The sequence below is a fragment of the Pteronotus mesoamericanus genome, unplaced genomic scaffold (assembly GCF_021234165.1).
Source record: "Pteronotus mesoamericanus isolate MK-2021 breed Mesoamerican mustached bat unplaced genomic scaffold, CSHL_Meso_final contig_94, whole genome shotgun sequence".
Lineage (NCBI taxonomy): Eukaryota > Metazoa > Chordata > Mammalia > Chiroptera > Mormoopidae > Pteronotus > Pteronotus mesoamericanus.
In genome coordinates, this window is record NW_026555285.1 from 31,390,328 (window position 1) to 31,415,585 (window position 25,258).

Below are 25,258 nucleotides of genomic sequence, written 5' to 3' on the forward strand. Positions count from 1 at the left end.
ATATCAATTTTATATATATCTATAAATAAAATCAAGCTCATAGATAAAAAGAACTGGTAGTCACCAAGGCAGATGGTAGATGAAAAATAATAGGTGAACTACTTTTGTTTCTGAGTTTTTTTAAATAAATGGGAATAAAGTATTTTGAGAAATAATTATGCAGGTGTTTTTATAAGGTGAATTTACTTTAAATTGAGGTGTATAATACTATGACAAAGGATAAAGTTTGAAGAAATCACCAATGGTTAAGGTGACTATAAAAAGAACAAAATTTCTAAATTTAAGATACTTATAGAAGTACACTAACTTTTCATGAACTCCTTTAGTCAATTTGGTCACCTTGATTGAATCTATTTCTGACTTGTGAACATTAGTTCATATCCTACATTCAGTTGTTTGAAGATCAATTAAGGAAAATGGCATGTGGTCAAAAAAGAAAATATCCAACAAAACTCTATAAATTAAGCTATTCTAACACCAATAATAACCAAAGAAACATATCATTAAAAGAAAAACAAAGGATGAAATTTTACGGTGCTTATTATGTGCATGGCATTCTTCTAAGTGATAGAGCAATATATAAAGTCATACACACACACACACACACACTCTCTCTCTCTCTCTCTCTCTCTCTCCCCCCACCTCCCTCCCTCCCTCATTTATTCTTATTTAATCTTCACAACAACCCTATAAAGTAAAATCTGATATTTTGCCTATTTTGCAGGTAAGAAAACCTAGGCAAGCAACTCTTTTGATTAAAGTCTCTTGAAGACATGAACAAAACTATCAACCATCCTGAACTGATGTTTATAGAACCCCATCACGGAACAAAAACAGAGTTCACATGGACCTTCACTAAAATATATCATATTATGAACCAGAAAGCAAATCTCAATAATTTTAAAAGGACTGAAATTATACAAAGTATATATTTTTTACAACAGAATTAAACTAGAAATTTATATGGAAAGCTATTAGTAACATACCCAAATTTATAGAAATTAAACAACACTTTTAAATATCTATCCAGGGGTCAAAGAAGAAATCAAAATGGGAGTCGGAAAATCTTTTGAACAGAATGAAATGAAAAACAAAAAGAAAAACAAATGACTATATCAAAAAATTGTGACACTCAACTAAAGCAGTTAGAGAAAATCACAGCATTACTTACATAAGGAAAGAAAGGTCTCAAGTTTATGACCTATGTTTGAATATTATAAAACTAGAAAAAAAACCCAAAGCAAACAGATAAAAAGAATAACAAAAGAGGATACAATACTGCAGATACTGATGACATTAAAAGGATAATAAGGGTATATTATGAACAACTTATGCTAATAAAGTCAGCAAATTAGATGAAATGGACAAATTACATAAAGGAATCACCAAACCCAACTGAAGAATAGATAACTGCAAAAGCCCTGTATCTGTAAAAGAAAGTAAATTTGTAGAATAATTTTTTTTGCTACTTAAAACACTATTAAGATTATACAGGAACAAATGAGTTTTCTTTGTCTCCTGATTTTTAAACTTTCATAATTTGTGTTTTTTTGCCTTTTAAAAATGGCTTTATTGAGATATAGGTCACATACCATACCTACTCCTCACTTGTTTGAAATGTGCTATTGAATGGTTTATGGTATATTCACAGATATATACAACCATCACCACAGTCAATTAAAAAAAATTATTCTAAAAGAAACACTGTGCCATTTAGCTATCACTTCCCTAGTTTACCTACTCTTTTATTAAAGAAAAATGAAAATGCATATAAGCTAATATTGCATATCTACTAACAGACATAACAATATATGGCTTATTTTACTGAATAAAAGAAAACAGAAATAATAAATATGTGAAAATATCTATTCTGATAAAATTTCCTAGCAAGCTAGGAATAGAAGGAAAACATCCCCAATTTGATTAGGAGCACTTACAAAAAAATCTAGTTAACATCACACTTAATAGGGAAAGATGATCCAGAAAGGGAAAGATGTCTGATCATAACACTTCAATTCATCATGGTAGTGAAAGTCTCAGCCATTCCAAAAACACAAGAAAAATTTAAAGCACATAGCTTGGAAAGGAAGAAGTAAAACCAACATTCTTTGCAGACTACCTGATTACCTATGAAGAAAATCCCAAAGGTACAAAAAAAGCTTCAAGATTTAAGTGGATTTAAGATTACAGCATACAATTCAACACACAAAATTCAACTGTATTTTTATATGCTAGAATGAACAACTGGAAGGCAAAATAAAAAATACCATTTGCAGTAGCATCAAAAACATAAAATGTTTAGGGAACAATTTAATAAAATGTGTATAAGACATCTGCACTAAACTACAAAACATTTCTGACAGAAATTAAAGATCTAAAGAAATGGACAGATTATATCGTTTGTGGATAGAAACACTCAGTATTATTAAGATGCTAATTCTCTCCAAATTGACTTATCAATTTGGTGCAATTTCAATCAATATTCAAGAAGTCTTTTCTTGGGAGAAGGGGATCTGACAAATTAATTCTAAGCTTTGTATAGATATGCCAAGGACCCAGAAAACAACACTGAAAGAGAACCAGGTTGGAATGTGATTCCGTGGTTTCTTACATGGCTGAAGTAATCAAGACAGTCTGATGTTGGTATAAGATAAACACATACACGTGTTTATATATCTTACACCAACGTGTGTGTGTGTGTGTAAATGAAACAGGAGAGATAGAGCTATACATTTATGGTGAACTGATTGTTGATAAAAAGTAGTCTTTTCAACATATGGTGGCTAGACATCCATACGCAAAAAGAATGACCCTCAACCCCTACCCCGCGCTGTATAGAAAAATTAACTTAAAATGTGCCTGCCTGGCTCTAAACAAAATAACTAAAACTCTGTTTCTATAAGAAACAAGACAAACTCTTTGTGACCTTTCGTTTTAGTAAGGACAAGAATATTAAGTCATTTAAGAAAAAAATAGATAAAGCTGGACTTCATAAAAAATAAGAATTTCTTCTCTTTGAAAGATAAGCCTCAGAGCAAGAGAAAACACTGAAACACACATATTTGGTAAAGGACCTATAATCTGATTATCTTGAATAGATAAAGGAATTTTATGGCCCAATAATTACAAAAATAATCCAATATAAAAATATGGGTGAAAGAGTCAAATAGACCCTAACAATAAAGTGGCTGACAGGATCTAGGCATGAGATGAGGAGATTGACTTGCAAAGGAGTATGAGGGAAATTTTGGGGGTGATGTGCTATAACACTTGATTGTGGTGATGATTTCACTGCTGTATGAGGGGGACCCCCCCAACAAAGAACAAGAATTATCTTCTGGAGGGTGGGTGCCTTGTAGTACAGGCTTCCCTTCAATAGGAGAGTGTTATAGGAGCCCATCTGTATTGGTGCACCCGCTGGTGTTGTTGTGAGAGGCTGCGTTTGGCTTCAGTGAAGTTTTTTTTGAAGTCTCTTTCAACACATTTGCCTGTTTCGTGATGGGTGGTTTACAAGTGCACCTGCCCACGCTTGGCTGAGTGTTCAACAGTTTTTGAGCAAAAACAGCATGACTCCTGTGCCCCACCCTCCCTATTCACCTCATCTTGCCCTAAGTGACTTTTTTTGTTTCCCAGGATGAAAAAAGTCCTCAATGGGAAACATTTTACTGATGTGGAAGAGGTGAAAAAAAAAAACACGGCAGAAAGGCATCAAAATTGAATTCAAGAACTGTTTTGAGCAGTGGAAAAAATGTTTCTACAGGTGTATTATATCAAAAGGACAGTACTTTGAAGGTGACTAAAGTTTAAACATGTAAGAACAAATACACAATTTTTAATAAATAAATTCCTTTTTTTGGGTCCCTCCGCCTTGTATATACATTAATCAGAATTCATCAAATGACAGTTTAAAAGGATGAATTTTTTTGGTATGCAATCTTCAAAAAACTGACTTAAAAGTGATTCTCTTAACGATCGTGTTATTTCATGGGCATTCAACTGCTGCCATAATCTTGCCTATTCAACCATCACACCTCAAAATACATACTCTCCTGCTGTAAGGCCAGCCTTTCCAATGAAGTCTTGGACCCATCTTCTCTATTAATTTAATTTTCATACATTCTCTTTCAGGTCTATCTCATTTCCAATAACTTAGAAGCCTTCTCTGATCACTCCAGGGCACAATAATCTCTCTCAATGTACTTTGAAATATATCACATGTGAAATTTTTTGCTTATTTAATAAGTTGACTATATACTATATAGTATCCTTATTGACTTACTGGGGGGCAAAGAGACTTAAAATCTAAGGACAGAAAATAAGCTTTTTGAGGACCTGATACCAATTCTCATGGTTTTTAAGCATAGAATTGCCATTTGCTAAAATACAGTTGGTTAACTGAGTAGTTCCATAGTCTTACAGTCTTTCAAATGATTTCTGCAAAAGGTGCTGAAAGAAATAACCAGAGTTTATGAAATCTTATTGTTTACAGACTCCAAATAGAAAAATGTGGATGATTTAGATACTCTTGCACCAGAAGGCACAGTGCTAAACTAGGTAAATTATCTTTCAAAGGGCTGCCAAGGTTATTGTTTGTAACATCTAAAGATACAAGAATATTGAGATGTCAGGGTTGACTTCTCTTTTTGGAAATGAGTGAGGTTTTCCTCTTAGGCACAGTGCTTTAATTTAGACCAAACTAAGTAAAGCAACTGCATCTTAGAAGAAATTTCAAGAACAGTCTAAGAATAGGTTAATTTAATAAAAATTTACTGAACACATCAGTATTTATGCCATGGTGGGTATAAAGACAAACCAGACATGTACTTGGTTTTTAAGAAGTTATGATTCAGTAGAGTAAGAGGTAAAAGATGTACACAAATAAACGTATCAAGAGAGAAACCAAGACACACATAGAGACTCCTATGAAGTTTAACAGCGGGAAAACTACTTTTTGTTTGGGGGGAAAGCATAAAGAAAGTTCAGGGAGAAGACAGTATTTTTAGGTTGGACTATGAAGACAGATAAAATGCAGGAAGACAACTGATCATACACAGCACAGGAAATGACTAAGTTAATTTTACAAATACTAACATTTGAATATAACAGCCTAAAGTATAGAGCAAATTTGGTCGTTACTTCTCATAGTAGCTAGGTAATCTTTTACCTCTTATTCTAATGAATAATGAATTTCTTTTGATAGTTCCTTTATCTTCTATCTAATTAAAGTAAAAAATATGAACTGCACATAAATTAGTATCACATATCCATTAAAATACATAGCAATACATGGATTATTTCACTGAAGAAAACAAAAAAGGGTAATAAATATTTTTAAAATACAAATAAATACATTGTATACTTTTTCCTCTCCTTCGGGTGACGACAACAGTGCTTTTTCTTCTTGTTCGGGTGTAGGTTCAGCATCTCCTGAGATGAGCTTTCCAAATACCTGAAGGAGAAGGCAGGGGCATGAGAAGAATGCACTGGCAGGAATTCCCACTGTGGAAGGCAGAGGACTCACAGCCACCTTTGCAGGCTTTATAATATCACCATGTTACTCCTGTTGCACACCACTGCTTTTCAGCATTATGAATGTAAAATGAAACACAGGAGTTTAGGACTACGAGAACAAAAAATGGGCCACGCTGGTAGCCAGCAATCTCTGGTAAATTCTACCATATTTCGTTAACCCTCTTGCTTTTATTATCAAAACAATATATCCTGTGCTGGAATATGCAGGAAGGACACTCACTTGAGATGTGATGAGTCTGAACACTCGTAGAGTCTCTGCTTCACAGTTCCGCTGCTGGGCTACACTGGCTGAAATCTGGCCAGCAATTTTTGTGCTTTCACCATCCTTCCAGCCCAAGACCTTTACTTGACGAACTCGCAGTGTATTTTCTGGGCCCTTTAATTCAATTTTGATGATGTGATTATCCCCTCCTGGAAGTTCACTTGTTACCCAACCAATGTGCCTGGAATCCAGATCAACCTAGCAGAGCAGAAAAGGGACAGAAACCTGATACAGCTGTGTCACCATGTTATCACCGTCCTAGACTTAGCACTAATCACAGCAAGCTCACATAACAAATAATTGTACCAAGAGTAAAGTTTACAGCGTAATTTCACACTGATTATCTTACTTAAACTTTGTGAGGATAAGTAACACTACGGTAGCTATTATACAGGTGAAGAAAGTGAGGTTAACACAGGTAGAAGGATCCTCACTAAGTGATGGAGTTGAGAATTAAAATTCCAGGCACAAGTTATAGAAGAGAAACCATCTTTGGGGGATCACTGAGGGGGTGGAGGGATCAAGCAAAAAAGAAAGAGAACTCATGGACCGGGACGACAGCACGATGAGTGCGGGTGGAGGTGGAAGATGGTCTGGGGGGATAAATGTTAACAGAAAAAATACAATAAAAGTGAACTAGTAATAAAAAATGAAACCATTACTAACAATTTATATGACTACGTTATCTGCACCAACTATGCGGAGAAACACTGACAAGGTCAGCGATGAGGTTATGTTTTGTGCATCTTCACATTAAAGCCATTTAAAGCATTTTAGAAACATTTTTAAATTTTATGTTTTATAGTTGTTCCAATTATTTCCCCCTTCGCCCCTCCACCCAGCCCGCCCCCGACTTCCACAGTCAATCTCCACCCTGTTGTCCATGTCCACCGGTCCTTCATGTATGTTCCTTGGCTAATCCCTTGGTGTGCAATTTACCTATCTTTTACTTTTTAAGAAAAATTATATAAATAACTTCACATTTGTGATTCCTTATTTTACATTTCACTGAGAATTTAACTTTTTTCAAAGATTAAATTTCAATGCACTGTGAAATGACTGACACTAGTCACTTGAAAAAAATGAAAATTGTTCTTATGCCACTTGATGTCCAAGAAATGATCCAAGAAGCCTATATTTTATATAGATATCTAATTAACATTATTTTAATTGATAATGTTAATTTCCTAAAGAGCATTAAGCATAAAAAATACTATCTCAATGAATAAGATTCATTTCCCCAAATTCTTTAACAATTTAAACAAAACTTGTTTGTTTAACCCAACATATTAATTTATTCTTTCAATATGATTTTCAAAAAAGAACAAGTGGTCCATGTTCATAGGACAAAGTAGCTATAGAAGAACAGCTTTGATAAAGTTTCATTAATACCAGTAAGTGGTTTATACAGAATCTCAGATTCATGCCTACATAAAACCTAACCTGTCTGTAGAGTTGGTTTGTCAATTGACTTGCAACTTGGATATAGTTGCAGTATTATAAATGAGAGATTTTTCAGGCTAGAGGACAAAAATCTACACTTTAACCTGAAGTGCACGTGAATTAAGGTGTTAATTGTGAATCAAGTCTATCATACATTTTAAGACACCCTGAATCTTTCTAGGGGAGGAGGCAGGTTTGAGGACTACAATAGCTCATAACTAGAGAACATTTAGGGCAATGATGAGTGCAATGTTTAGTACAGGGATGGTTGCAACTGTTCCTGTATATAGATCATTGATCAATTTAGCATTTTTAAATAGATGATTTCCTGTAACACTTTGGTAGTATGCCAAAATTAGAACTCAACAGTGGAGACTGAGAAGAAATTTCTAACTAGGTAGCAAAACATTTAATGGCAAAATTTCAATTACCTGCTTTATTCTGCACAAATCTTCTACTGCTTTGCCAGTTAAGAAGGTCATGGAGGTAACTTTATTCTAAAATAGACAATTCAAAACAGTTACTATGCCATATTCCTGTTCCAGGACTTCCAATGACTTCTTATAGCCTACCAATATCCCATCAACTTTTCTGCCTGTATTTATGGTTCTTTTTATTTTTCTTTTCTGTATTTATGTAGTTATGGTTCTTCCTAACTGACCTCACTCCACTTGTCCAACCAACTATAACTCCTACAATTCCAGTAATTTCTCATTCTTACAAACTCCACTTTAAATCTCACATTTCAACTTTTCTCCATGGGCTTTGAGAAGTAGCTTGGCATTCATTCTTTTTACTCAAAGTCTAAACATTTAAGTACTCTCTATTATGGCATCTTTCAACAATTCTGCTTGTCACTCATATCCCACTCTCACTGCTCGGCAAGTAAAAAGAAGGAAGGGAGTTAGCTCAACTAAGTACCCAACGTACCCAACTGCATTACGGACTTGGAGAAGGATGTATGAGAATGATGCGTTCTATTCCCTCAAGATCCTTGCCAAACTAGGGAAGGAACATTAACACACAAAATAGTATCAAACAGTAGAAGTTCAATACTCCTAAGTACTGAAAAGAGTTGTCATGCTGGTGAGAGCCATAGACTTTAAGGTTAAATAAGCTTTATGCAAAGTACATCAAGAAACAGATTAACAATAATTCCTTGGAGAGGTGTATCCTTTAAGTGCTATAGGCTGATGGAATTCAAATCAACAAATGAGGCACTCTGGTGGGCAGGCCAGGGGACACAGAAGCACATAAGCCTCAGGATACATAACGTAGAGGACATTTCTTAAAAGCGAAAACTTCAAAGTGAGTAAAATCATTATTCTGAGGGAAGAATATGTCCTGGCTTAAAATGTACCATGAATCAAAGATAAGTTTGTACTGAGCACTGAGTTCTATCAGAAAAACGTTTTGATTATCACACTTGACTTCCTGGTACAGTAAGTCCTTGATACATTAGCTGAGCCCCTTTTTCTCACTCAAGTGCAGAGAAGAACTGAATCTGCACTGATGGACAGGAATTGGGGGCGGCTAAGGACGGCAAGGAGCACTGACTGCAGACTGGAATTCTGTGGTTGGCATATTCCATCCAGGTTCTCTGAGACCCAAGCTCATCACTCTGGGTCTTCCTGGAAAAGGAAGTATGCAAACAGGATGGGAGCAGCTTGAAATTGATCCAAGGAGATTTAATGATATTGAATCTGCTAACATCCTTTCTGAAGGGAAATAATGCCAAAAAATATCCTTCCTTAGGGATAGAGGTAGAAATACGGGGTTTGGCAGTGGTACTTTCTTCTTGGTTCTTAACACTCAAATAGAACTTTATCCTTCGTTTGGTGCCTTTTAAAAGTGTGCTCAATTATTTGAAACGTGGACAAGCCAGGGCTAGGGAGAATATAAATTATGATTCCTTAGGTTAATCCAAAAACTCCTCTCACTCCCTCCACGACAGCTGGGGGGAGGTTTAGAAACAGAAAGCAAATTACAGTATAGGTTAAACTATATTAAGTGCCACCAGAATATTATAAAAAAGAACTCAGAGAAAGGAAGGAGTAATTTTTTATAGAGGAGGTATTGGGAAGAGATTTCTCTAATGGGCTTTAGAGATGTGGGAGAATATGAGAGAGTTTATAGGGATGACTCCCAGGCCAAGGGAATGACTTAAACAAGGACATGGAGGTAGAAAAGTATAGAGAAGAAATTTATTGGGTTGGCCAAAATGTCCATTACATTTTTTTTTCTGTGCGATGGTTCTAGCAGTGCTTAGTTGTCTTTAACTTCACTTTTAACAATTTTCTTAGACTGTGTTGTGACAGCTGTCACCTCAGCGTGCATTTAAAAGCAACATCAAAATTGGTGAATTTTTGTGCAGTCATTTTAATATTAAAGATGGAAGAAAATATGTTATATTTTCAATGTATTATGCTTTATTATTTCAAGAAAGGCAAAAGGTAACTGAAATGCAAAAAAAATTTGTGCAGTATATGGAGAAGGTGCTGTGACTGCTGGAATGTGTCAAAAGTGGTTTGCAAAGTTTCTTGCTACTACTGACTTTTTGGCCAAATTATTCTTTGCTGCGGGGCTGTCTTATGCATTGGAAGATGTTTAGCAGCACCCTTGGCTGCTACCCATCAGCAGCCAGTAACAGGAGGAAGCAGACATACTCAAAATATCCAAATCAATGGTATTGGTAAAAATGAAAAATATGTCTTATTTTATGAAAAAAAAACTTTGTTTTTTAAAACTGGATACTTGAAGATTAAGGCTAAAGTAATGAACTTTCTGGTCAACCCAATAGTTTGCTTAGTTGTAGACATGCTATATTTATAATAAGAGCTCTTTTTAGAATTGGTATTCCACTGTACCCCCAGTCATATTAATCTGTTCTTAGGCTTACAATTTCTTTGGTAAATATGAAATACTGTTTGCTTGGTAACATTCTGTCTCTTTGCTAAACTCAGAAATTAGAGTGCATGATTACTAACAGTCTGAAAAGAAATAACGAGCCACAAATTAAGTTTCCTTTCTTACCCCAAGATCTCGAGAATTGTCCACGTGAACAGATACATAGCGAGCATTGATTCCTTTTACACAGTTGATGGTGATGTTCTTAGTTTTGTTTTTATCCTCATCTCCTGATTCCCAAAAGGTTTCTGTGGAACCATCTGTCAAACTGCCAATCATGGCAGGCCGGCTTGAAGTTTTTATGTCAACAATGCTGGTTAAGTCCTTTAAGCACATTACTATGCATAATTCCTACCAACAACAAATATAAATGATTATAATACTCAAATGGAAATCTCCTATGATATTAAAACAGACATGAAATAAGAAACAAAAGAATCAAATTGTCTGAGTAATTTTCCCTTTTTTTTAGACACTGTTGAATATTAACAGGATAACTGTTTAATGACTGACCTGACTCATGGCTTCAAAGCCAGACTGTATACTGATGCTAAAACTCTCTTCACTATCTCCATCATCTGATTTTGATAAAATATTGTTAATGTGATGAAAGACGTTGCTCTGATGGAGGAACTGGTGATCAGATTGTTTGAATTTCAGACTCCAGCATCTAAAAGGGTATAAACAATATATTAAGTCTTTTTCAGGAATTTCTAAGAAATTCTAATATTTCAAGAAATCTTAATAATCTAGGTAAAAGTAGAAATTAAAAAACTTCAGGAAACAGAAGCATTGCTTTTCACTTTTTTTTTTTAAATAAAGGTAATTTCTAAGAAAAAATTATGAGGGAAGTTCTAAGGAACGTTTACTCATTTTATAGAAAAACTGGATCTTGAAGATTAAGGCTACAGAAACAAGAAAGGTAATATATCACTTCTGTAGATAAATGTTACCTGAACTACAGCAGCCTCTCAAATCCCTCAGTCTTACAATTCCATACTAATTCTTCAGAGAGTAACAATACATCCTGTACTTCAAAACTTTTGCAAGGAGGAAACAAAAATCTCCCCTCTGTTGGTCTTTCCCATTGGGATGTGGGTAGACAAAAATCACTCCATCAACCTATCTCTTGTAACAATCAATGGAGCATTCATTTATGTAGTCTCTATGTGGATCTAATAACAAGATTCACAATGTAAATGTTAAAATCTCAGCAGGGTTTAAAATTAATACGAGGTGATGCCCTTCAAAGTAGTTTTAAGATTAGTAGTGTATAACTGGGCTCTAGTTTACTGAAGATTCTTTTCAATTAAAAATCCTGTCTTGAATTGTTTTTGAGATTTCATGCTCCCTCTCCATTTTTGTGACATTTACGATTCTACTCTTAGGAAGCACTCAGACAAGTAATTTGGGTTACGAGAGAGAAAAAAGTGAGGAAGATTGTTATAGACTGATAATTTAGAGCACTAGGAAGTATGTTATCCATATTTTACAGAGGAAAAAACAGGTGTTAACTAAGAAGAGGGACAATTCTAAATTATGACAGGAAAGAGGGAGGTGCTATTAACATAATGTAGGGGTTCTTTGTATCTTGCTATTTAAAGAGGCCTGCCAAGCATTTTGAATACAAACACCCCATAAAATCTCTTCTCCAATGTACCCTGAAAATGTAAGATATAAAATTACCTTAGGGCCATTTGTTGTAATGAACTGCCACTGGGAAGAGACATCATAAGATCGGAGATTGTTTGAAGTAAGCGGTGAAATGTATGTGGTAAAGGATGGGCAGCTTCACCTGCAATCACTATGTCTGAGAGTGGATGTTCGCATACTCTTGTATCTTTTTCCTAAGACAGAAATTTAAAGCAAGCTGATCAGTTTGTGTGTTGGAAGGAATTTCCCCCACAAAAGAATCCTATGTATACTTACTTTCAAGATGCTCGTGTAACAGGAATGTACACAACAGAACCAAACTATACCCAAAACATACATTAAGGTTAACTAATTATGTTTGTATTATTTTTAGGAAAAAAATGATAAGGTCACTCACAAATATCACCAAACAAATGAATACCACATATAAGTATCTATTCTCATGTACTCACAAATCTATTAGCAGGGTGAATGTGTATGTGTTTGCAGAAATCAGCCCTTCCTCTCATTTGAGCCTCGTCCAGGTGGTTGAGTCAAAGACTTGTGAACCAATAAGCAGTTGTTTTAATCCAATGAGTTTTGAGGTGGTTAGATATGCAGGGATAGGAAGCTGTTATAGGTGTGTGACAATCTCACACTGTAACTGAATTTTTTTTATTTTTCCTTGCAGTTCTGTCATTTTTTGCTTACATTTTAAGGCTTTATTATAAGGTACTACATACTCAAAATTAATAATTTATCATTTTGTAGAGAGCTTCTTTGTTCCTTTCAATAATTTTTCTTGATGTCTACTTCTTCTGATGTTAAAACAGCTATACCACCTTGCCCTGGCTGGTGTGGCTCAGTTGGATAGAGAGTTATTCTGTAACTGATGGTTGTGGATTCAATATCTGGTCAGGGCACATACCTAGGCTGTGGGTTCAGTTTCGAGTTCGGGCGTGTACAATTCCCAGCCTGGGTGATCCCTAGTCTGGGCACTTATGGGAGACAACAGATCAATGCTTTTCTCTCGCATCAATATATCTCTCTCTCCCCCTTCCTCTTTTTCTAAAAGTCAATGAAAAAAAATGTCCTCAGGCAAGGGGTAGGGGGGGAGCTATATCAACTTTATTTTGGTTAGTTTTTATCCACTCTATCTTTTTACTGTCAACGTTTAATCTTCCTTGGTCATTGTTTTAGATGTGCCACTTATAAAAAGAAAACTAAGTTCTTGTTTTTTTTTTTTTCTATCCTGACAGTTTTTGTTTTTTTAAGTGGAGGATTTAGTTCTCTAAGTTTATTCCAGATATAAAAATGAAGCCCAGAGGTAAAAATGGGGCTGCAACCCAGGCTTCCAGTGTCCTAGTTCAACACTTTTCCATTATGCAGGCTATGTCCAGTAAAATCTAAGTCCCTTCTAGCCAAACAACCATATTTGAATTTCCTGTCCCTACATAGTATCAATGCTGATATTTTACAGCATTGTGGTAAAGTAGACTGATCTTATATGTAATAATGTTGTCCTGTTTATCTAATATTATACTGTAATAGTGATCTTCCAGCTGACTGCTTAATGACGATGATGTTTAGGCAGGAACCAGAATTGACTGACAGAATTTTTGCTAGAGAGAAAACTATCACACAGTATAGTTAATACATTGTTCATTGCATTGACATTTTATTCTTGCCTTTAGGTTCTATAATGTGTGTATGACCTAATGCAAATTATATTGTCTGAAGGTATTTCTACTTTTCTATAAAAACATGGGCAATTAAAACAACAAAAATCTCACTTACTTGTTCCGCATTTTCTTTGTTTGTTTTATTCTCCTCATCCTCCTCCTCTTCTGGTTCCACTGGAGCAGGGGTCAATGATGCCACAAAATGCCATAGAATATCATGGAGAGAAGTTGTTTGGATGACATTGCATAGGAGCCAGTTAAAAGCCTGAATAAATAATGGTTCAATAAGTGCAAGGCAAAAAAGAAAATACATGAGTAAAAAATTCAGGGCTTATTCAGACACAAAGTACTTCCAGACTAAGTGTTTCAAGGAAAGATAGGAAGTCTGACGTTCACTGAAAGCACACTGGTAAAATGGAGTGCTATTTATCATATTCAGAAGCAACAACTGAGTATGATCTTTGGAAGACAGTTCTCTTTGCAAGATCAATATCAGTTATGGGACTAGTTTCTAAACTGTAGATAAAACAAGTTAACAGATAAATACTTAGGAGAAAAAGTAAATGGAGTGAAAGTATACTTAGTTTATAATAGTGTAGTCAAATTAGTGACTTGAAACAGTCACTAATTTTGGTCCTAACTTTAAAAACCATAAAAATAAGGAAAATGATACTTATAAAATGCAATACTAAAATACTTTTCCAAACCACATTTTATTTCAAAAATCTGTCATATATTAACTTACTTAAGCACATTTTTTTCCAACTTGCATTTAGAACAACATAGAATGTTTCTAAGCTCTACACAAACTACCATTTACTTAAATATATTTATATTGTTCCCATCAATAAAGTGGTAGGTTATCACACCCATAATAAAGAGTAATAAAGAAAAACATTTACTGTATGTAAGTCTATGATATACAGCAATTTTATCATTTCCAGAGAACAGAGACTCAGATAAATTGTAATTATTAAGTTTATAACTCAAAAGCCCTACTTACCCTCTTTGCATGGTCATTCTAACTGAAATAACATTTTAATGATGAAAAGCTTTTTTAAAAGGATAATATAAAGATTCAAATAATAAAGCAATGTAGAAATAAGTTTCTTTACAATGCTTAAATATGGGACTCTAAATTCACTTCTGTTCATAAGCTTAATTAAGAATTTAATTTTGATGGGAACACTTGATATTTTCAATTGGCTAATGTCCCTTAATTTGTTGCAATTTCTGTTCGGTAGAAAGTGACATCATTCAATAGAATTATCGCAAGACTTGTATGATCAATGAATCAATAACCCCACTGATGTATTCATACCTCCATAGCAAAAACTCGACAAGCAGATTTCCTTAGGGCCTGTTTCATTGCTATTTCAAGACCTTCTAGATCATGATGCTGTATAACAAAAGCTAAAACTGGCCATTGGAAATTTCGTTCTCCTTTGGAAAGAGAGCTGTGGGCTGAGATTAGCCGGGAAAGCTCAGGAGATGGATGTCTCAAGAGAGAAGAACCAACTTCTATTAAAAAAAAAAGTATTAATTTTCATAGACAACACATAAGATTAATATATTTAAGATGACATTTAAAAACAGTATCTAGCTTATTCACTTCAACAGTTGTTTTTTCACTTGGCACAAATTACAATGATTTCAATTTTTACTGAGTCTTTTAAATATTTTACTTTCCTCATGTCAGACAGCTATTAAGTTGCAGAGGCGGGTTTTAAATCCAGGGCTAAATGTAAAGTTCATGCTTTCTAAAACACTAAACATGAAGCGATTTGCTCTCTCCCTAAACGAAATCTGTATCTCACCCCCGTCCTTTTCTAAAGGACTGCTTTATAACTAAAGCACCTCAATGAGAGCTCCAACCTGTTTGTGATATGAACACAGAAATCACTGGGGGATGCTCAACAGTATTGTCCTTGTAGCTCTTCAGTAAGATATGAAATCACCTACCTATGGATATTAGGCCATATCTTCATTCTACTAGTGATCTAAACCATCAGCATATTACCTTTTTCTTGGGTTTCTTTCTTTATTCTTGGGACAGAATCAACCAGCCCCAATTTTGGACTATTGATACCAATTGATCCAGATTATCTAATGTTTTTACTGATTAAGAGCTACTCAGATCCCCATATTTTATTATCTATTCAGAGTGGTAGTGGCTGTAAGAGTTATTAAGCTTCTACTGGGAGTGATAAGATAATTATGAAAGTATAAGTCGCTGGAAATGCTAGTTCACTGAAACTTGGTGAAAGGAATAATGGTAGCAACTCCTGGCTTAGAGGCCTAACAAATAAGATTTTAAATGTCCATTTAATCCTGAATAATCACTGGATGATCTCTGGGTGTCTCTTCAAACTGAGATGTAAAATTTAGAGAGGCACACTTTTGGCCATGCTACATAAAAAGAACGTCTACTACAATTTAAAATTAACCCAATCTTTCCCCCTTCACAATTAGATATTTAAAATATTTGTTAATAAAACCATTTGGATCGTTCAGTCTTCCATTTTATCTTTATACTTACCAGTGTCTCCACTGTTAACTCTTCTTCTAGGAATGGCTTTAACTCGTGCAGGTAAAATGGAGTGCTGTTTATCATATTCAGAAGCAACAACTGAGTATGATCTTTGGAAGACAGTTCTCTTTGCAAGATCAGTATCAGTTATGGGACTAGTTTCTAAACTGTAGATAAAACAAGTTAACAGATAAATACTTAGGAGAAAAAGTAAATGGAGTAAAAGTATACTTAGTTTATAATAGTGTAGTCAAATATGTAAAACTGTATTTCATGTGAAGAAATGAATTCAAAGCCAACTTACTATTCTTTCTTTAAATCAATTCAATTTCTTCCAAATACAGCAACTTTTAGACTGATTTTAGAACTGTATCTTAAAACTTGGTTTTCTTAAATCTATTTTGTGCTTTAAATGAGAGAAAAAAAGGCACCATATGTTCTAAGACCTTTCAAAATCAAGACCCTGTGGTAAAAGTCGTATGTTATGATATTCAGGAAAACAGGAAGATATATTCATAAAAGCACTGAAAAGAAAGAAAATGGGCATGTACATACAGAAACCTAATATAGTAGAAAGTGAAATGATTCAATTTTCTTTGATACTTGAATGTTCTATTAGGTTTCTCATTCTTGGGAAGCGTTGTCCAAAGAGCCTTCTCTAGAGTATGTAACAAACTGCTTTTCTTCAGTTATAGTTATATTCTACATAAAAACTTAGTGGTTTTCATTCAGGTTTAAATAAACTAACAGTTTTTTCTACTTACTATAGTAACATTAAAAAAACACTTGGAAAGTTACTAAGATGATTATACAATTTCCTTTATTGGTGTGTTTTATTAAAAAAAGAAGTAGCGCCCTAGCTGCGTGGCTCAGTTGGTGGGAGTGTTGTCCCTTACACTGAAGGGTTGCTGGTTCTGTTCCTAGTCAGGGCACATGTCTAGGTTACAGGTTCAATTCCCAGCTGGGGTGTGTTCAGGAGGTGACTGATCAAGATTTCTTTCTCACATTGATATTTCTCTCTCTCTCTCTCTCTCTACAAATCAATGGAAACATGTCCCTGGTTGGGGTGTGTATGGGAAACAACCAATCCGTTTCTCCCTCTCTCTCTCTAAAAATCAATGGAAACGTTTCCAGCTGGGGTGTGTACAGAGGCAACCATCAACGTTTCTATCTAGAAAGTCAACGTAAATACATTGTTGAGTGAGCATTTTTTTAAAAAGTGGAAATTGCTTTCCTTCCTTTTTCTCTAGCACAAATTACAAACTTCTTTTTATGTACATTTTTTTTCCCCTGTCATCTCATTCAAAACTGTAACATTTTTGCTCACCTTGGGTTCTGGAGTTTTTTCTTTTCTCTCATTCAAGCCATCTTTGAATTCTATGTCCCTCAGAAAGCTTACGTATTTTTTAGTTAGTGGCTAACTCCCTGGCCATTCTCTTGACTCAGCACCTCTCTAAGTGCATGTACATTCTTGTCTGAATAGACTAGAAATGAATATAACCAACTGGGATATATATGTCTGGATGTCAGTTTGGGCTGGATGGTTCCTGAATGACCAGAGTATAGGAATGTTAATTTATTTTTTCCTACAAAATATTTCCTTTATCTTTTTTTTCATAATCACTGCCAACATAATCTAATTTGGCATAGCTAACTGAGATCTCTGACTAAATTTACCAGTTTCTCAATTGACGCTCTCAGACTTAGTGTTTTTATCACATCTCCCTCTTCTAAAAAGTCTCAGTGGTACCCAGCTCCCTATGCATTATATTTACATGCTTCCATTCAGTTTCCCAGAAGCTCTTTATTCTGATACTACTATACCTAATTGGGGGTGGGTGGGTAGAGAAGAACTGTAAGCAATATTCCAAAAAGTTCAAGATTTATTTTCAGTGCTCCTTTTCTCATGAAACCTTCTTTAAGTACTGCCTCAAAGTGATCTTTCCCTAGTTTGATTTACTAAAGCACTAAATGATATCATATAATGGAATGTTTTACTATTACTTCATTAGTTGTTTTTTTCCCAATTGGCCTACTTTTGCTATCAAAAACCCTGTACGTTACTTATGTATGTAGGCTTTTTCTTACTACTGTAATACTTAGCAGAGCTGACTCAATGTCCTTCCTGAGGTGGGAGGATGTATAAAAGAACACCTAAGAGCATTCTTTTATAGCTGTCTTTCTTCCACCAAACAATGGCTATTCAACAGAGGGGAGAGAATTCAAATACCTTGGTGGCATAGACTTCATATTGCTCTCTGGCTCTTCAAATACATTAGGACTTGCATCAGGAGTTACTGATATGTATGGGGCAGGCACAGATGTTGAACGTAGGTATCTCATTTCATCCTGGAATAGGTTGTCATCTTGATAGCCCACAAAATTTTCATGATGATGCCTGCATTAAAATTAAACCCAGTAACTTGAAGTATGAAGGCAATACAGATACTTTCCATTTTCAATCTCCTTTGTAAAAGTAAAAGCGGCGCATGTAAATCTATGTAGGTAAAGTATTAAAATAACTATAGATGTAAACAAAAGAACATAAAAGCCTCAAAATTTTACACACAGATATTCCAGGTACTACAAAGATTTCAAATCCAACGTTGAATTCATTTTCTTTCCTTTTGAGAAGTATTCTCTCTTCTGGTGATTTGGTGAATGGTCCCACCAATTACCCAGAGCCTAGTTAAAATATCTCAGTGATGTAATAGGCTTAGTCCTATGAGCAGCAGATTTCTTCTCTTAACCATTCTCTCTTAATTCCCTGTCATCACTGTCTTGGTTTAGGCTCATGTTTCTTTCATGGACTGTTTAAATACAGCAGCCACCGTTTTTGGTAGGAGCATACACAAGAATTAAATTTGAGAAAGATCAGATATGTAAAATGTTCCATGGGTTGAGGGAGCGTCTATTCCCCAGAGAGCTAAAAATATAAAATCCATAATTATGGTATGTTAGCATTTTTACATGTTTTACAATTTCATTCTCTCCTTTTCAAACTGGAACAAAGAGTTATTAACCTAAGTGTACTAAGTGGTCTCACTGAAGCTAAAGATTTATTACATTTGGGATACCTGATGATTTTCATGTTGGTTTCAAGTGTATTGAGTCTCACATTCTCATTTTTGTTTCCCATTCACTTTATTGAAGTAATAAGTACAAAGATAAAAGAAAAAACAACAACAAAAACCCTGACATAACTCTGCTGTACAAACAGGACAACACTGCCAAAATGGAATTGTCGGTTGGCCACTTATGCCAGCAGGGAGTTTCTAAAATGTTCATTTGTCTCCTGATGAAAAAAATCTGAACTTGGTATATGAAAGGCTGTTTCAGAGTGTGTTTAATGCATGCAAGCACAGGCTGTACTACTGAAGTCCAATAAAGCACACTATTAATAGGCTGCTCTCCATCTTCAGTAATACCCTTTTATCCAGTTTCTGCATTAGTAGCTAAGTGATCTTCAAACTGCAAGTCAGTTCACGCATTTCCCTTTTCAAATTCTCCTGCTGTTTCCTCTATGGGGTAAACTCCAACCTTAGCATGGGCTACACAGGGTCCCACATTACCTGGTTTTGGGTAGCCACTTCTGGTAGAATTTCATATATTTTTCCCAGTAGCCAATGTTTTAATAAGCCTGTGAGTCCTTAAATGTGTGGTGCTATTTCATCATTTGTGTTTTCACACACGTGGTTTGCTCTGTCAGGAATCACTTTCCTCCCATTACCTGCTCGATTAATTCCTATTTATCCTTTAAGACTCTCGTAAAAGGTCATATCCTCAGAGAAACATTTCCTATTTTCCTCAGAAGATTCAGAAACTCTCCATCTTTCATGCTTTAAGAGCATCCTGTACGTACTTTGATTTTAGTACTGATCACGTAACATTTTAAACATTTCATTTACATGTCTGTGTTCCCCCCAGAGTGTGAGCACACAGAAGGCATCGTTTTATTATATTCATCTTGGTGTCTTCAAGGTCTAGCACAAAGCTGGTACCCAGCTGGTATTCATTTAAATGCTGTCAGAATGAATAATTTAAAAAATTATAGATTCTTTAAGAAATAGTTTCTTTCCACTTTAGCAGTTCCTGCTTTTAACAGAATGAAGTCAACATATCAAAATGTTGGTCAAGGCAACTCAGAAAATGAAGTCCTGGAGGTCTCTTTATTGTACACAATATATGTAATATAGTGTAGGTATTCAGAGCATGATATTAGTGAAACATCAGTAGCTGTTAATCCCAAGTGATTAAATAAAACAATCAAGTCATATTACCTAGCTAAGGTCTGCAGGTAGAGGCAAGGCATTTTAACAGGAAGATCCTCCGAAATGCCCTCTTTTACGCTGGGAAGTTGAGATTGGAATGGCTTTGTAGGATGGTAACACAGAATGCTGGGCTCCGCTGCACTGCTCAGAGATAGCAGGAAGAGTGCATTTGCTTTAATCACTTGGTGAGCTTCCATAGTGGGCAACGCACGAGGAGTTTTCACTTGCATTGGCTTCCTCCTAGATTGTTTGACCTGGAAAAGAAAAATTTGTAGAGATTTATTTTTGTTTGTATATAAATTCTTAACTTCTTAACATAAGTATTTTGAGTCTCTAAAAAAATTATTAAACACTTGTAGAATCACTTTAAAACAGTAACAGTGATTACCCAATACAACATTCACTTCATACTTCTCCTAAACTGACTGAAACTATTTTATAGTGAACATAACGTGTATTTCTTTTATGTCCTTGGGAAAATTAAAAAACCTAACGAGTAAAATCTAAAGGGAATTATTTTTAGAAAAGAGTAAATAATCCTTGTGTGTGTGTATTTAGCAAAATTTTTAGTCAGGTGTAGCAAACAGTCCTGTTATAAAGTTGATCTTTAATATCAACTATGTGGAGTTATCTGATATATTAAAATAATAAAAATAGGTTTTTATAAGGTTTATCCTTATCATTAACAGGATAGCCAAAACAGAATAAAAATACCTTTTCCCTTGCAGCAGCCTGTTTTTCACGGAGGTATTTTTCTCTACAGCGATCACATACCAGATACCAAGTGCTTCCTCCTATGCCACCGTCGCCACAGTTACCAGCCCATCCTCCACAAAAATGCCCGATGCTATTATAGCCTTGCCCACCAGCATAACGGCCACAACCTTGAATCAAGAACAAAGTAAGTGTCCTTAGTTTGATCCTTGCCACTTACACATTAATGACAGATTTACCTCCTTAAGTAAGCAAAACACTGAAGCATCTCACTTTTTTTTCCAGACTATTAACTATAACAGAAAGGTAGCATGTTTGACCAAAAAGTAATCAGTTAAAAGATACCTAAAACACTCTACACAGGCAGATGAAAAGAAATATACAATATGTGTATATTTAGATATACTTAAGTATGCCAATAAAATTAAACAAAATAGGTAAAAAATATTCTGTAAAAATAATACATTTTAAGGAATCACACATTTTACACAAGGTTTCAGGTATAATATGTAGAAAGGGAAGAAAATTTAACCAAATTTGAAATGGGGAAATTTTGAATACTAATCAATTGTTATAGGAATCCTTACATTTAAATAAAATATAACCCTCTGATGAAACAGTTGATATCACCTCTATAGGAAAATGCCTCTCCCATCTATATAATCTAATTTGCCATTCTGAACAGAAAAACACTAATGTCAAAGGAGACTTAATACTGGGATCCTTCCTCAGTGTTGTGTGAGACACCTTAACCTTAACAGCATCCTTTGGGTAACACACAAAACATTTTAAAAATAAGCAGTATTTAAAAATGTAATACATTAAAATGAAATAGCACAAAATTGCATTACCTATTTCTCACAAAAAACCTAAATTGATAATGCACTTTAATAAGATACTATAAATTCTGTGCAATAGTTTCCCTTTAGTCTAACGTGATTTATAGATAGAACATCTCAAGTTAGAAGAACTTAGTTCTTTTTTTTTTTTTTTTTTTTTACAAAAAGTCCTTATATATATTTAATAACACCATTTACCTGGGTGAGCTTGCCGCATGTGGTATGTCACTGGGTACGGGTGTGACTCTCCGCACAGCTCACAGATGGTGTCTTTCTCTGGTCCTCCTACTGCCAGCTGGGCCATCTCGCCAAATAAATTACCCCTGGGCCGAACTTCTGCCTTTTCTTTTTTCTTTTTTTCTTTTTTGGCCTTCTTATTCTCTTTTTCACACTCTTTCTTTTTAAGGACTGCACAAGAACCAGGACTTGGAAAAATCATATTCTGGGAAGCTGCTTTGATAGTAGCCAAAGAGATGTCTTCCCAGAAAGCCACTAAATGTTGTAAAGTTAACGGAAGAGGCGATTTAGACTTCATTGGGTGGTGCATGGACATTTCAAAAGTGGCTTCAGTTTTCCCATCCTCACATTTTTCATGCAGAGGTGGTTCCTTAAGCATCGACAGCACCTTATTTTTGTTGATACTACCCATTTTGGATATATCTGGTCCATGAGGTGCAATATTAAACATATTCAGTGCAGACGATATTTCCAATGAGTGTCTATTTTTTAATTTGGTTTCCTTTTCTTCCGTAGGTTGTTGACTGTTTAAACTACTTCTTATAGGAGCATGTTCTTTGGAAAGTTCAGGATTAAATTTTAAGAATGAAGAACAAGCCATTGCATCATGTACTATGCCTTCATGCCACAGAAAAGAGGCAAAGACGGCTCTGGCACACTCAGCCACAGAAGGAGACATGGCTTGTTTGGCTGGTTCTAAAGGTTTGGCTCCATCTCCTTTGAAGAGAAAGTTGGATTTTTCCTTTTTGGGCCTGGTGTGTCTATTAGCACATTTTCGGCTTATTTTGGGGGATGCTCTCATGTCTTGTTCCTCTTTCAGTGGGGCTTTTCCTATGCTGAAATGAACTTTATTTGAACCTTCATCCACATTCTTAAATTCACTGCTTTCATCACAGGTGCTATCCGTTAGACTGTTTGTCTTCAAAGTACTTGAAGTGCAGACTTCAACCACCTCGCTGTGAAGATTTTCTTGTACCACATGGGGAGAAGGAGCTCTGTTTTCCGATCCGGGGGAATCTTTTGAATCCTTTGGTACTTGTTTTGGTTTTGGTGATGTTGATCGTCCCCTTAATGGCTCTGTGAGAGGCATTTTCTTCTTGCGGAGGGCATCCGGATCAAGTGTGTAAGAGTCTGATTTGGAACGTTCCCGAGGAGGATCGAGTTTTGTTTTCACAGGAGCAGTGCTTTTTTGAGGTAGATTTTTATCCTGCGGTGAGGAGGAGCGGGGAGAACTAGCACCAGATGGGCTAGACCTATTGGCGGGGAGAGTCTTTGGCTTAGGAGACGATGACCGAGAACCTGGTCCCGGGGATTCAGCTCTGAAACTAGAAGACATCCTCCCGTCAGATTTCAGCGTCTGCAAGGTGTTATGGTTGGGAGACAATGACCTACTATGAGAATCTGACCTCAACTTTGCAGCATCAGATTTCAACATGAGGGATTCACTAGCTGATAAACCTTCTGTACCCCTTGGTTTCTTTTGATCAGCAGTAGTCCGGCTCATACGTCCATCAGGTTTAATTGATCTGCTGTGTTTGGAGGACAGTTCTGATTTTCCTGATGTACAGACTGGTCTAGAAGATGTTGAGATAGTTCCTCGGTCACCTGTTTGTGGTCCATTTCATAGTAAAATTTGTTAATAAAATGATAACTTACTGATAATTTAGCTACTAAACACTGATTAAAAAAAACATAGCTAAAAAGATTTGTATTGCTTATCACAGACAAAAATGCTTGAAAAGTAAAGGAAGAAAAAAGAAAATACTTTTCATAGAATTTCTATTACATCACTATACAACCATTTCCACCAAAAACAATTTTCATGGATGCAGAACAGACTGAACAAACAGTGCCTATAAATTATCCATCATATCTGAACCTCAGCCTTAGTACAATAATCAGTGAGAATTTAAATTCAGTGAGGGACTAGAAAGAAAAAAATCATAACTAATTTTTTCGAAAAAAATTAGGAAAGTATGTGTGTTTTTTAAATATGAAGTAGTCAGGCTAAATTTCCAATAGAGTGATATCTCACAATCTTATTAGGAATGTTAATGGTACAAGTCTTGTTGAATTAGGAAACTGAATTTATAAATACATTTATCATTTTCAAGTCTACAAGCAGATACAATTAGGTTAATAAAGAGTTGCATCGAAAACAGTATTTTAATGTTTGGATTACAGTAATTTATAATTAAAATATGAATGACCAAAGGTATTATTTAATTACATGCAATTCAGGCAGTCTACTGTTTTATAAACACATTGTACTCTAAAAGTTTATTTAGTTCATTAAACTTAGCTGGTTTGAACTCTGAGCTTGTGTCCCCTTGGAATAAAAGAGTATCCTCAGAATTAGTAGTCTGTGTCTGAATTGTGGGGGACCTTAAAATAAGGAGTCAGGAAAATGGCAGATAAAAAGAAAAAAATAATAATTTACCTTGTTCCCAGTAAAAACACTAGATATTTCTACATGGGCACCATTGTTTTTGGTATCTGTCCCTACTATTTCCTGCTTTCCTTTGAGGCATTAGAGCCAGGTGGTCTTTGTTACCAGTAAGTGGTACAACCTACAACATTACCTTTCCTCCCTAAAATAAAAACTCCCAGTCTTAGTTGTTAGGAGGAAAGCAATCTAATAAAAGTGATGCATGTGGTATGAAAAACTGAAAATCCATACACCTTGCTAGAAGTGTTTAGTTTTTTAAAAATGGTATTTAGTAAATTCAGATAAATCTGCTTCAGATAAATAAAAATTGCAGGTATTTTTTTTTAAGGGGGAGAAAAAATGTGAACAATTTGAATCACGCAGGGAAATGTTTTTTGGCTTGCCTGCGTGTGTGTGTGTGTGCGCGCCTGTGCATGCAAGTGCACACAGGTGTTTGTAGTCCCACTCTAGTCACCTACAGGTCAAGACAGTACTGCCATTGAGTCTGCCCTTCTGATGGAAGGTTTGCAAGAACTGGAATTACAGTCTATTACTCTTTACTGATATAATGTCAAGAATGGGTTCTAGAATATAGTAAGTGCTCAATAAATACTTGTTGAATGAAGTAAAGGAATTCCTATTTTCTTAATGTTTCTTCTTGTGCTAGTTCCAAATTTTCATTCTCCAAAAATACACTTTTTACAATATGGCTCCCAAGGCCACACAGCAGAGGTGACAGTAACCACTGCAGTGTTAGTGTCAGACGTTTGCAAGTTAAGTA

The 25,258-nt window shown here is 35.2% G+C and overlaps 1 protein-coding gene across 10 annotated transcripts in view; it reads right to left on the bottom strand.

Moving 5' to 3' along the window:
- Positions 1 to 25,258, bottom strand: part of MYCBP2 (MYC binding protein 2) — a 275,901-nt gene that overhangs the window by 24,266 nt on the left and 226,377 nt on the right. For 8 of the 10 annotated variants that reach the window (XM_054586458.1, XM_054586462.1, XM_054586453.1 and 5 more), the window contains 13 exons: positions 22,011 to 23,654; positions 20,974 to 21,143; positions 20,269 to 20,513; positions 18,219 to 18,386; positions 15,998 to 16,155; positions 14,780 to 14,979; positions 13,574 to 13,723; positions 11,831 to 11,991; positions 10,658 to 10,814; positions 10,271 to 10,495; positions 7,669 to 7,734; positions 5,753 to 5,992; positions 5,351 to 5,449 (listed from right to left, as the gene is read on the bottom strand). In XM_054586458.1, coding sequence (XP_054442433.1) covers positions 5,351 to 5,449; positions 5,753 to 5,992; positions 7,669 to 7,734; positions 10,271 to 10,495; positions 10,658 to 10,814; positions 11,831 to 11,991; positions 13,574 to 13,723; positions 14,780 to 14,979; positions 15,998 to 16,155; positions 18,219 to 18,386; positions 20,269 to 20,513; positions 20,974 to 21,143; positions 22,011 to 23,654 — 3,683 coding nt within the window. The remainder of the gene's footprint in view (positions 1 to 5,350; positions 5,450 to 5,752; positions 5,993 to 7,668; positions 7,735 to 10,270; positions 10,496 to 10,657; positions 10,815 to 11,830; positions 11,992 to 13,573; positions 13,724 to 14,779; positions 14,980 to 15,997; positions 16,156 to 18,218; positions 18,387 to 20,268; positions 20,514 to 20,973; positions 21,144 to 22,010; positions 23,655 to 25,258) is intronic. The other 2 variants (XM_054586457.1, XM_054586454.1) reach the window with 2 other exon arrangements.